At 42.9% G+C, this 14480-nt stretch overlaps 1 protein-coding gene across 1 annotated transcript; it reads left to right on the forward strand.

Annotated features, from left to right (window-relative positions):
• Window positions 1–6806: 6806 nt before the first annotated feature.
• elfn2a (extracellular leucine-rich repeat and fibronectin type III domain containing 2a) lies at window positions 6807–12675 on the forward strand. The gene is made up of 4 exons (XM_073475500.1): window positions 6807–7010; window positions 9051–9200; window positions 9580–10574; window positions 11103–12675. The coding sequence occupies exons 1-4, from the start codon at window positions 6807–6809 to the stop codon at window positions 12673–12675; spliced, it is 2922 nt and encodes a 973-aa protein (XP_073331601.1).
• Window positions 12676–14480: the final 1805 nt, after the last annotated feature.

The raw sequence follows: 14480 nt of genomic DNA on the forward strand, positions 1-14480 counted from the left end.
GTTGGTAAGACAATTAAATGAATCAGATGTCATTGCATAATTGGTGATATTTAGTACAATTCAAGGACTTAAAGATCAGTTTAGTGTGTGGAGAGGAGAATCATTTAAATAGGGGAAAACATTTGTTAAACTGCTTTCACTGCTTCTCTGCGGTTAAGAGAACAACTATTGTTGGTCGCATCATGTTCAATAGAGATGCCTGGTTGTTGATGTAACTGAACCTATCACTTCCCTGTCTCTATCACTTCCCTGTCTCTATCACTTCCCTGTCTCTATCACTTCCCTGTCTCTATCACTTCCCTATCTCTAACGCTGCGCCGTGTGCTCCACTTGTTGAACAATTTATATTTGCAAAATCCACCGAGCTTTCACAGAAACACAGCGAGTGGCTGAAAGCACTCAGTGGCTGAAAACTTCTTCTTCTCTGGTCTGCTCTCCCTGTGGGAGTATGTCTGGTAGACAGCAACAGATGTTACATCCACTCTAAACAAAATGAGAGAATTAGATGTACAGGAAAGAACCAGAGAAAGCAAAACCGGAGAGGTTGAGCTGAGACGGAGGAGTGAGTGGGCTGGCGAGAGGAGTTAAGAAAAGCAGGAAAGAGATTGAATAAAATGTTGATGTATCAGCTGTAAAAACATCAGTGTATCTATGTTTTTAACCATGGTGTGTTTGTGTTATTAAAATCATTATTTGGGAGGATTATTAGAGCGAGTGTTCCCCGCAAATTATCTTGCAATATACTTGTTTAACACAGCTACTGTTTATGTGTAGAGCGCAATTCATTTTTATTGTGTCATTAATTGTACATTGCATTGATGTTGTTTTTCTCAAAGATAGAAATGTTTTCATGCACCATTTGTAGGCAATGACTGCAATGAATTTTCATAACTCTACTGATTATTACTCTTAAATCTCAATATATAACTTGCCAGAGAAAGAACAACATGATTGCAACAGTGAGAGATCGGAGACCAGGGGAAGTAAGAAAAAAACTGAAGCATATTTAGTGATAGAAATACGTAAAGTAATGCAAGCATGGAGACTAGCAGAAAGACATGAAATAAATGAACCTGAGAAAATCAGAACGAGACATGCAAAGAGGGAAACGTATTCTGTATGCATAGGATTTGTAGCAGCAGCTTCATGAAAGGTTGGAAGGAAAAGAGAGAAAAGAAAGGAGCGAGAAAAATGGATTTGAAGGAACAGTGCAGCAGCTTTGAAGGTAATGCAGACAGGCTGGCTGGTTGGCAGGCTGGGATGCACTGATAGCGCTAATAGGCATAATTCTTAGCTCAGCTTCCATGGTGCTTCCCGCACTGCTAGCTGGCTGTATGACTGACTGGGGTGACTGACTGGCTGTTTGGCTGATTGGTGGATTGATCTGCTGTCTGACTGACTGGTTAGGTATTTGATTGGCTGGCTGTTGAGCCTGCTGACTGATGGACTGGCTGACAAACTGGCTGACCTTTGGCTCTCTCTCTGTCTGCCTGACTTGACTGACTGTCTGACTGACTGGTTAGGTATTTGACTGGCTGGCTGTTGAGCCTGCTGACTGATGGACTGGACTGATTGAATGGCTAGTAAAAACTGGCTGATCTTTGGCTGTCTGTCTGCTTGACCTGACTGACTGACTGCCTGATTGACTGACTGGCTGGTTGACTCATGACGGATTTCCTGTACGGATGACTATGGTCTGTTGGATTTCTGAACCACTGCATGACCGCTTGACTGCTTCACTGACAATCTGTGGGAAAATCTGTTTGGTGTCATGCTTCTTATCACCTCCTATCTGTACTGTCTCTGTTTGCTGTTTCCTGTTGTCGCTCTGTCTTTCATTCTTTCTTTCTCACTCAGTGAAACGGTTCATGACCTGGTCTCCAGAGAAGCTGTGTTACTCTTGTCTTCCTTGTTATTGCCCTCTCCCCAACTCTTACAGCTCAGACTTTGGGCCAGGACAAGATTTCAGTGAACACTGCATCAATAATCCAACTTTACTCATGAGGACAGTGTATTGAATCATTCTTTTTCTTGAGGGTTATATTGTATATGTCGGATTATTTTGGTTGCGTTGTTTTTTTTTTTGTAATAAATAATAATATTCACAGGTGAAAGATAGGTGATTGTTGAGTCTCATATCCCAAGTCGTCAAATACTGACACTTTGGGTTGACGAAAGCGTCTGTTTGACGACCAGGGAATGACAATCAACAAGCAACTATCTATCTCTTGTATCGCTGATGGCAATAAACTTCACAAACAAAGTAAAATAATATGAAAATACAGGCAGAGGGAAAAGTCTCTGCAAGTAAAGACACCTCCACACTCTTCTGGTTGGTCATACGTGATGATTGCGTCTCACAACAGACATTGTTATGAGACGGTACATTTTAGGTAAATCCTTCCTAGTACACCGTTAACCATAACCATTACATTTAAGCCCAATTCTAACCCTAAAACACCTACATCTCCGTAATACCTTACCTTACACAAAGAAATGGTTGCCTTTTTGGGGTGAAGATATTTTTTCCCAAATGGGGGGTCCCCAAAATGTGAACCTTTCCCCTGTCCATCACTTACAGTACAGATAGCATTTTTCACACTAACATTAATACCTTAAGGCAAATGCTGCAATTCCCTTTAACAGATTTTTTCCTACAAGCCAATAAAGTTAGTTTCTTTTCAGGTATTACTTCATTTTCACCTCCCTGTGGGAACTTAATGAAGTCTTTGGTTAGATCGCGCTGTCAATCAGGCCCACAATAGCTGAGTCATGAATGGAACGGGTGGATAGTGTTCAGTTAATATGGATAAGAAAAGGAAGGTGGCAATGAGCAAGCAAGTGAGCAAGTCCAACTATGTATCTCCACAGCAAGCTTTGCACGTCATTTGAATACAGATGACAGTCACTTCTTTGTTCCAGGGCTTTACTTCACCATGCTTTGCTAATATTAGCTGAAATCATTCACCCTTGGGCTGAAAATGGAGCATCCAGTTCCCTGAATGTTTAATGAAAAAATGAGTGATTCTTTAATTATTTGGAAGGTAATTGTGACTCATAAATCCCAGAACATTCTTGCTAGAGGGAAACTCAAATGTTTAGTTTTTAACTACAGAAGATGGCTCGTATCTTGAAAGTTGCTGGTTGGAATCACATGAAATGCACAGCTTTTTGGAGACAGTCAAAAGGGGGGCCCACGCTGGAGCCAGTGCAACCATTCAGTGGTGAATCCATAAAATGTGGGTGTACCGTTAGTCTCCCTGGATGTTGAATTGTGTACATAAACTATCAACACATTAAGCAGGGTATTGTTTTTCCAAGACTTTGTTTTATGACTAAAGATTTGAAAAAATGACATTCCCATCAGCATCCTTGCTAATTAGTGAATGTTACCTGCTAGCATGCTAAACTAAGATGCTGGACATGGTAAACATTACGGCTACTTAGCATCAGCATGTTAGCATTTAGCTCAAAGCATTGCTGTGCCTAAGCCCGGCCTCACAGAGCAGCAATGCCTGTAGCTGTCTTGTTACAAAATCATCAAACATAAAAGAAGCACTGCTTCAGTACAATTCATTTTAGTGGCAGTCTGTGTTATATATTTTGGCAGATACTTGGAATTTAGACTGCAAGCTCCCATTTTTGCAGAACACAGAAAAAGAAACTTTGATGCTTACCGCTTATTTGGGTGATATTTTTGCACTGCCTGACTTTGCAACACTCATATGTCTATTAAACAGAGACTGTGAGGCTTTTGTGTTATTATCTGACATTATTATTGGAGTTTTTGTACAAGTGGACATGTCTTTTCCAAGATAAAGGCTATTATCAACTTCTAATATAAAGCTTTTAATGTAAAAAGTTTCCTTCAGCACTCAATATTGATAAACCGTGAACAAAGACATCATAAAACATTGCTAGATTATTAGTTGAACATCTGTAAATCCTATTTTATCCTGTGATTTTTCCAATGAGGACGAACATTCACAAAACACACTCTTTTTTTCTCATGGGCCCTCAGCCCCTCCCGGTATTACTTTGGGTACTTTCCATTTGCTTCTGCGACCTGACATCATTAGTGTTGTTTGTCAGATGCAAAGCTTTAATTAAAGCCCAGCTATCAGGGACAATAATTAAACACAAAGAGAACCGGCTTTGGAGAAGAAAGGGAGGGGAAAAATAAGACTGTCTCTTCCTTTGGCTTCTTGTCAAAATAAAACCAATGGCAAAGAATGTGATAAAAGCAGCAAGGAGGGGATGTGATAGCACACAAAAGGTGTCAGGTTGTGTTTTGGCAATGAAGCATATTCATTTGTTTTTCTAGTTGAAAGGCAACTGAGATAAGCAGGCTTGAAACAATGCAGGCTGAGGAAAGAAAGGGACGGAAAAGAGGAGGAAGACAGACTGATAATAAAGAAATACAGATACAGACAGTGATGGAGAGAGAGACAGGAGACTGACCCAGATCATAAGATAGACTGGAATAGTGTGGTCAGGATCATTACAGCATTATAAATAAAAAAAACTGCCATGCTGATCTTAGGTGCTGTGACAGGACTGAGCAGAAACAACCAGCTTTCAAATGAATCTTGACTGACTCGTCTTTCATGTTTGTGGAGCACAGTAAAAACTATGTCAGGCTGGAAGTCATGTCGTATCAGATATGCTGTAAATATGAGCTCCCGACGGGGAAAAAACAGCAGAACGCTAATCACAAGCGTGACACAGTAATTTTTTATGGTCCCCCAAAAATCTTCTTAAATTGCAGAGGGGTGCCAGAGGCTTTGTTGTTCTCATTAAGGTTTAAGGAAATGTACCGAGGATATGGAGGATTGTATCACTACATCAAGACACTAGACTTGGAGTTGTCTTCAAAGAGTGAGAAGAGAAGGATTCGGAAACGGGATGAAAGAAGGAGAATAAGTGTGTCAGCGTTAGCGTGGCCGTTATGATCAATGTCCAACTCATTGTTTGATAAATAATTCAGTTTGTGTGCTTCTTTTCATCACGACGTGCCATGAACTCATGCTCTACTTCGCACCAGTTAGGTCAGTGGAAACAATCCGCTTCAAACCTGAAAACATATGAAATAATTAATGAATGACTTTCATGATTATCACGGTGATGGGGGGGTTACTTTAGCTGTTTTTCCACCGAGCTGAAGCTGTAAATCGTTTTTTTTTGTGGGTCATGAGGATGACAACAGTACTGGGTCAAAGGCAAATTGAAGGCCTGCGGTGAAGGAATTGAATTGTCAATATCAATTTCATGGAACAATTTGAAGAGAGGACTGAGAGCTGCTCAGGGTGTGGTGCGACAGAAATGAGAAGTGACTGGGAGGCTAACTGAGGTGCAAGTCTGGACAGAGGATGAGAGGGAGACGAGGAGGAGGACAGGCTATTAGGGATGGGCCAGTTTAACAGAGGCATCCAAAGTTGGGTTCCATTACCCCTGAGTAGATTGGGCCACACCATATCATTGCTTCATGTCTCACAGCAAGTTATTTTCTCCATCTGGATAAAAGCACAGAGGGAGACTTCATTTGAAATTGAAAGAGAGAAAGTACTTAAGAAGAGTTTATTACTCAGTTGTTCTCACGATCAATTCCCTGTCATTCATGTAGTGGCTAGATAACTTTTCCCTGGGAGGGAATCAGAACTTTGGAAACAAATTAAAAGAGTCGGAGCTGTGGTGATGAGATACATAATATTTTATGCTGGATTAGAGCCTAATCCACGGTTAATCCCCCGAGAAAGGTAAATAGCTAAATGTCAGCCAGTATCCTGTTAAAACATGCAAATTACAACAGCCCTCCTCTGTTTTCCACTTAGCCCATCTCTCCGTTTTCACCCCTATATTACTGCAGCTATTAAATGTTTATTGTTTCATTATGTACCTCAGAGTTGAAATGATAGAAGTGCAGCCGCAAACTGGCGGACCTTGTAAACAATGACAAAAGCACCAAAGGAAAAAACAGCGTTGCTTTCATTGTCTTGGCAATTTCCTGTTTCTACTGGTGCATCGTATGCTAATGTGTGAATGGAAGAGGTGCAATTTATTCTCTTAGGAAGCTGTTACTTCATAAACATGAATAATTACACAACATACAAATCTTGGTTTCATTTAAAACAAGTCAAAATATATTTCTCTGGGCTTGATTAAGACTTAATGAAATAATCGTGGCAGTTAATGGATTTATTACTGTGGTGCGTTACCTTGAAGGGATTGGGGTAGCATGGGTATTAGATTCATATACCTGTTTTTTTTTTTTTTTACACGGTGCTTGTAGAAATGAGACCAAAACTCAATTAATTCAAAACCATCTGGGGATATGTGAACTGTATTACAATTTTCTGCCTACTCTTAATCATTTTGTCATTATCACTATTAATGTTAATATTCTTCCCTCCCTCTCTCCTTTCCCCCTCCCCTCTCCTCCCCTCCCTCCCCCTCTCTCTTATATAGGCCTTCTGCCTTTCTCTGCGAGGGAGTATTTTCCTCATCTGTGTTGCTGAGACGTCCGGTTGTCAGGGGCCATGAGTAGCTGCTGGGGTGACAGTCTCCAAAACCCTTTGACGTGGAACACCTAAAATGGGGACAGGACTTGCTGCCATGCTGCAAGCTCAGCTCTAATCACCGTGAAGACGCCCCACCGTTCACCTTTCTCTCTACTCAGATTTGGCCTGCTTGCCCCTGACCTTCACCCTTCCTGATTTGAAACCGCTGCCCGCTGCCTTCCTCCCTTCAATTCCTTTCTTTTCCTCCTTTTTCTACTGAGGCGACCACAAAAACTCCTAATCCACACCATGGCCAGCAGACTCCGTTTGTCCTCCCTGTCTCCCTCCCTGTTTCTCTCCCTCCTGCTCCCTGCTCTGTTGCTCCTCCACCTGCCTGGCACGGTGAAAGGGGACTGCTGGCTGATAGAGGGGGATAAAGGATACGTTTGGCTGGCTATCTGCAGTCAGAACCAGCCTCCATACGAGACCATCCCCCAGCACATCAACAGCACGGTCAGTATGAACTTACCTATCAGTAGGCCTTTTTATACCATCGCAGGCACCTCTATTAAACTTTATGCCTTTATGCACTCTGAGCTAAGATGGTGTCAGCTAAAGAGCACATACCATTAATCGTGACAGTGACTTCTGCAGAGCTGCAAGTGAATCTAATCTTCTGTTCACTCGGTATAATGCTTAGGGTTTATTGTGTGATTCTGATGGTTGTGATTATTTGGTTGCAGTGATAACCATCACAGTGATGTAATACAGTATTTATTATGTAATTTAATAATTCTAAATCCTAAAGATTATATTCTTTATCAAACACAGTGACAAGGTGATATTAATGTGTAGCAGCAAAGTGATTTTGTAATGTGGCTATGAATATGTTATTGAAGCAAATAATTGCTGTGGGCCCGATCAGATAGAGCTTTTTATAGCTTGCAGAACTCAAGGCAGCCATACTAGGCTTCAATTTAAGTTTTAACATGGTGGCATTTTTGCATTGTTGAAAGGCAACCACCAAATCACCTGTCCTTGGCCTAACCTTGATTTTGCTGTGAAGTAGAACTCACAGATCTGTACCTGTATTTTGGCTAGCTAGACATAGTTAACTTGCTAGTAGATAGATAGTAAGCCACCTTGTGAATAAATAGCATCACTTGGGGGCACTTGCCCTGACTCTGATTGAGGGTGAGAGGCAGTTCCTGGGGACAGTTGACATTGATGTCTGACGCTTTTCTGCTCTGAGTTTAAGTTTTCTCAACTTGAGGCATGTTCAGAAATGTAAAGCTCTTCAAGCCTCTAAAAATCCAGGCTGCCCAGGGCACATAAGCAGTTTGCAAAACATTGAAACAGTGAGGATCTCAGAGCAACAAACTGATCTGTCAGATAGCTTACAATTTCAAGATACTCAGAGCCTGATCAAACTACCAATGACTGACTCAGTCAACTCTGTATATAAAGCTGTGCAGCATCTGAAACAGACAAGAAGAACCTCAGGGCTGCACTTTAACCTGTTAAGAACTAGCCGCTATTTTGTATCTCTGCTCGATAATAAACAAAGTGTATCTCTGCAACTCCAAGGTCCATTTGAACACTTAAGGTATCATAGTAAACACTTGAAATATTTGTTCAGACGTGTAAGTGTAGGTATATATGTCACTGGGTCCAAGTAAATTAAGTTGGCACACAGCATAAATTAAAGACTTTTTTATTTTATTACAATTCTAGAATGAATATCCCTTAGAAATGATGAAGCTACAGCTCCAAATCTCTAGCAAACCATAGCAAAACATCTGAACATTACCTCTGCCAACTTTTATGCTAATAAAGTGAATCAGAACAAAATTAGAGAGGTTTTAGTGCAGAGTACTCAGGCAGAATCTTCAGATGTGCCATTTTGGCACATATTGGCACCATCTGTGCCATTTAAAATTTCTCAGGTACCAAACTAAATGTTTCACTTATATGTTACCATAAGTGCTCAAAAAATAGCCCAATTCTGCTCTGGCTTAACAGGTTAAAGTCTAAATGAGTCAGGGTAAGGTGACCACACTTCTTCTTCATGAAAAAAGATCCACCTCCAAACATCTACAACATGAATTATTACATGTTTTGTGTTAATGCTATTCATTTATGTAGTGGCTTTCTGTTGACTACAGTTTACAGTGTCAAGTATTTTATTCAGTGTAACCATCTGCAAATTGCTGAGTAAATAATTGAAATGGAAAAACTTCAGGATAATTTATTAAAGCACCCAATGGTAATGTTAACATGCAACTACATTCCTCTACTAACGTTAACATTTACCTCTGCTATATATCTCAAGAGGGATGTTCAGCTGCTTGTAAACAGGCTGTGGTATCTAAATACAAATTTTGATCAGATGCATAATTGGGGGAATTATTCATCAGACAGCAAACTTGTATGTTTGGAGGTGCAATATTGTCTTGGCAGCTATTTTTGGCAAAGAGCGTGGGTCCTCCTCTGTGGCTGCCAGAGGGTGCAATGCATCACCTGAAAGTCATCAGCTCTCTCTTGTCTCCCTAGGTTCATGACCTGAGGCTGAATGAGAACAAACTTAAGGCTGTGCTCTTTACCTCCATGTTCCGCTTCACAAACCTTACTGACCTCAATCTTACAAAGAACGAGATCAGCTACATCGAGGATGGGGCCTTTGCTGGACAGGCTAACCTACAGGTCTGCAGCCGAGGACACAAATCTGTTTGTTTTGTATTTGTTTATCTCTAAGCGTCACTTCATTTTAGCTTTCTGTATTTGAATATAAAGCAAAAAGGGCAAGGCATTTCACAAGGTCCCCAATGCTTCAAAACAGTCCATACCATTTAACATTTGCCATACAATTGAGTAATTTGTCTTGTCTTAGACCATGCTAAATGAAGATGGTTGTGCAAATGTAAACTGATCTACATCTCCCAAACCACTGTTTATATGAATTGTGGCGTGCTGTATTTATTTAATAATTCATTTTTATTGAGTTTGATCAAATCAATAATTACTTTTGATGTGTCATCTACTATTAAAGAATTCATGAGTCTACTCTCTCTTTCTGTCTCAGGTTCTCCAGTTGGGCTACAACAAGCTGACCAATCTGACTGAGGGCATGTTGAGAGGTCTGGGTCGAATGCAGTGCCTCTTCTTGCAACACAACCTCATTGAGGTCATTGCCAACAATGCCTTCTGGGAGTGCCCCAGCCTCAGCAGCCTGGACCTATCTTCCAACAAGTTGGCCCGTCTTGACCCGTCCACCTTTACTGTCCTCAACAGGCTGATGGTGTGTGAACTGGCAGGAAACCCGTTCCACTGTGGCTGTGATCTCTACAGCTTCCTCACCTGGCTGGAGGCATTTAACAATGTCACCCACACCTATGACCGTCTCCAATGCGAAACTCCTCCTGAAATGACTGGTTACCCACTTCTGAGCCCAGTGCCTGGACACGGAAGAAATGCCCGTTACACTCTTTTATCCATGTGTCGTGATGGTGTAATAATTCCAGGAATGACATCCCAGACTCCTGATCAGGATGGCTCAGGGATGGGTTTGGACAATCCAGACCAGGGTCTTTACCACCAGCCAACCATAACGTCCACTGCTGAACCCATCTATAGCCATCAGATTTCAATGAAGCTTCAAACTGTCACCCTCAATACTGCCTCTCTAGTTGTGCAGATCCCACGACCATTCAGTAAGATGTACATCCTCTCCCAGTTCAACCAAACTTTTGTTGCAGACATCATGCCCCTTAAAAACAAGAAGGAGCTAATCACTTTGGATAATCTGAAACCACATACGAACTACACCTTTTGTGTGGCTTCTGTAAGCAAATCTCAGCGCTACAACCACACCTGTCTGACCTTTACCACACGTGCTACTGGGCCAGAGGACACGCGAACCAATCCATCCACAACTACCCACTACATCATGACCATCTTGGGATGTCTGTTTGGCATGGTCATTGTGCTTGGATTAGTCTATTACTGTCTCAGAAGGCGACGCATCCAGGAAGAGAAGCAGAAAGCTATAAGTGTGAAGAAAACTATTTTGGAGATGAGGTACTTGACATTTCTTAATATTTGTTAATGAAAGTCCAAAGGGCCAGATTATAACCCTCCTTCAAGACCAAAAATTGTTGCAGACCCATTACACAGATAATGAATGCTTCTGGGGTATTTTAGCCGCCCCCAAAAAACGACTATGTGTGTCGCTTGGGTATAATTGAATTCTGTAGAACGATTCATGCTATGGGCATCAGTTCAGTACTTGTTTTGCTGCAATGCTTTGTTTTGATTTGAATTCCTAAAAAGCTTAATTTATTCTAACTACAAACACTGTTTATCCCTAACCACACTTTTTTAATGAGACGTTGGGTCATGCTCTTGGGTCATGTTCATTAAAACGGCAAGGGTTCTGTCATCCCATGGCATAACTGAGAGGATTAAAACTAATTGACTTCACACATTTAGTTATATATACTTTTTAAATCATGTTGTTTAGGTTAATGTTCAAAATTATGCTCATATGTCATCAGATAATAAGACTAAGTGTGTTGTTTGTTCTAAATTGAATCTGTCATTCCTAAGGTATGGCCCAGAGGCAGCTGCAGCAGTGGCCAATGACCCCAGTGCCATGCAGCGTCTCCAGGAGCAGGCTCACCATCAGCACCACCATTCAGGAGGAGCAGGAGGCAAGCTTCCTCCATCTGCCTCCTCCAGCACAGGCATGCTCCACGGCTCAGCCAACACTAGTTCTTCACGCCTCTCCACCTTGCCGCAGGTGGAAAAAATGGCAACTGCCTTCTCTGAGGCAATGGGTGGAAAGGGCAACTACATGGATGTGAGGACTGCAGGAATGGCAATGGAAGGCAGGGAGGGAGGAGTGACAACTGGAGGAGCAGGGGTAGGAGGGGAAGTAGTTGTGGATATGCGAGGTGGGGCTGAGAATGGGACAGAGGCTGGGGAGGACTCGGATGACGACGGCCGTGGCTCAGCATCAGAGATCTCCACAATCGCCAAAGAGGTGGACAAGGTGAACCAGATCATCAACAACTGCATTGATGCCCTGAAACTGGATGCTTCTGCTAATGTTGTGACCACGGCTGACAATGCCAACTCTGTGTCCTCCTCCCAGCCTCCACCTTGCATTGTGTCCCTCCCTCGGAACCTCCTGCCCCTCTCTCCAGGCCACCCTGGAGATCAGATCATGGCCTCCTCCCCAAAGGTGCATCCAAAGTCTCACCCCCAGCCTCATCCTCATCCTCAACCACATCCTCAGCCACATCTTCAGCCTCATCCTCAGCTACATCAGCAGCCTCATCCACCTTCTATGGCCCCAGTTCCCCTTGTCATGCCCCTCTCTGAGCGGCCGGGCATCAGTGGTGGGGGGTTCCTCTCCCCTCCTTACCGTGACCCACCTCCAGCCAATGCAGTGCGGCCCCTTCAAAGGCAGTTGAGCGCTGACACTGCTGTGAAGAACCGTTCTGGTGTCCCTCCGATGGGTTCTGTCAAAAGCACTAGGGTGTACAGTGTGGATATCCCTGAGCAACGCAGCGATCCTCCCAAGTACCCAACAGAAAAGAGCAGCCCTGTGGGTTGCGGTGGAGGGGGTGGAAGTGGAGGAGGTGGTGGAGTAGCAGGCTGCAACGGGAATGGGATGGGAAACATAAATGGTGGTGGTGTGAGCGTGAATGGGGGTGGTATGGGGTGTAATAATGGGAGTGGAGGTGGAGTGGTTGGCCCTGGACAGCAGCAGCACCACTTGGAGGTTCAGCCAGACTACCACAGCTCTGAGCACCGCCACTCCTTTCCTGCACTCTACTATGAGGGTGTCAACGACTCACCCTCACCTGCCCAAAAGGCCTCATTCCTTAAACCACTGGGCCGCACCAAGAGGGATGCCACAGCCACCTACTCCCAGCTCTCACCTTCTCGTCACCACAACTACAACTCTGGCTACTCCTCCAGTCCAGAGTATTCATCTGAGAGCACACTACGGATCTGGGAGCGATTCCGGCCTTACAAGAAAAGCCCCAGAGAGGAAGCATCCTATATAGCAGCAGGTCATGCCCTGCGTAAGAAGGTGCAGTTTGCCAAGGACGAGGACCTTCATGATATTTTGGATTACTGGAAGGGTGTTTCTGCCCAGCAGAAGCTGTGAGCAGAGAAAGCAAAGTCGAAATGCTGTAAGGGAGATTGTGAAGTTGGATGCCAACAGCAGACTAATAAGGGGGATAGATGTTTATGTAGCAAGACAAATAATGTTTCTTCTGAGGTGTCCAGTGACATGGGTCATTCCCTTGCTGAATCCAGAGTTAAAGAGGTATTCTGTCTAGGTAATTTTTTGGAATTGTTTCATTCTTTCATTGATAATTCCTTGACATTTTAAGAGGTTGTTTCTGGGGTTGGCTTTTTCACCACAATACTGAGAGATAATTAACAAGAATCAAGCTGTTCAGCAGACTACCTCATACTGGGCACTTTGGTCCTTGCAGGCTTCCGTAGACCCGCTGAATCCCCACTAATGAGCAAAGCAAAGGTGGTGACGAGCAAGTGTCTTCTACCTCATTACTGGCAGACTGTAGCTCAGCTATCTATCCAGAAGCAGCCCCATTCATGACTTAAACCCTGTCCCTCTTCTTTCTAATCCCATCAAACCACCATTCACAAAACAATCATTCCACAGCGCCACAGACACCTGCTCTTCTATAGAAGCATCATTTAGGGAGATAATGAGGGAGCAGGATGAGGAATTTGGTGCGTTTGTTTTAGAATAGCCTGAATCTCTCTCTTTGGGGGAGGACATTAAGTGATACTTATCGAGCTAATTGTTCTTCCTGGCAATTAGCCAGTGTAAGAATAGGTCACGGAGGCTGTGTGTTGAGCATGCGTATCGATTCGAAACACCTAACTACATATGTTCAGTTGTGTGTGGGCATGTATATGCAGTTTGTACATGCTGGTGTGAGTGATTGTGTGTGGGTGGGGGAGTCGGGTTGGGGCTGAGTTGTCCATTATTTTCAGTCTTCTCCACGGTAGCAAAGTGGATAGCTTAGTGGAGATGCTTTGCATATAGATAACAACCCAGTTGGGGAGTGTGTGTCTGCGTGTGTGCGTGCGTACATTATTTTGCATCTTTGGCCCAGCCTGCCTGTCTATCTAGATAGCGTGAAGTAAACCCCTTCAAGACCTGCAGGCATTTTTGTCTCCAGCCCATTTCTTATTTAGAGTTGTAGCATATTTCTTTAGATAAGGGAAGCTATGAGGTAGGAAATTTACATTTCAATAGTGCGAGTCATGCAGAAATTACTTTAGGGCGGGTTATGCAGGTTGGCAAGACAGGTGTTAGCTCCTATATTAAAGAACCCTGTAATCACATTTAGGAATAGTGGCAGACTGGGAGCAGGTGAGAGGTTTGCTGCATCTCATTTTGAACCTGCTGGTGTTAAGGAGACGATATGTGATTCATGTATCAGCTCAAGGTGAGTCTGCATAGAAACTGAAAATATGTTAAAGGCTCCCTGCACTACACAGTGAGATAAAATGGATGGTAAGAGGAGTGAAGGCCCCGGGGATATACTCTGCCTCAGACTGGATGACTCTCCACTCAGTGTATATGACCCTGCTCTGCTCTGGGTGGGAGCTTGCTATGGACCAAAGTGCCTTTGGGAGGTATGATTTCACACATTTCTATTTATATTAATTATATTTGCTTTTCCTTTCTAATATGGTTCATAGAAAATGACATAGTCCCAAGGAGAAAGAAAGCAACTACCCTGGTTTAATATGGTTCATTATTATTTAGGATTTTGGTTTGATTTCATGGATGTTACAATGAAATCTGTCTGGAAAAAAAAAAATAAAGGAGCAAGGCTTGGTATTATTACAGACCAAACAAGAGACTATGATATGAGACAGATGTTTTTCTCACTGCACAGAGCATTCTCACAAGAGGCACAAACGCTG

Source organism: Pagrus major, chromosome 1, assembly GCF_040436345.1.
Source record: "Pagrus major chromosome 1, Pma_NU_1.0".
Taxonomy (NCBI): Eukaryota; Metazoa; Chordata; class Actinopteri; order Spariformes; family Sparidae; genus Pagrus; species Pagrus major.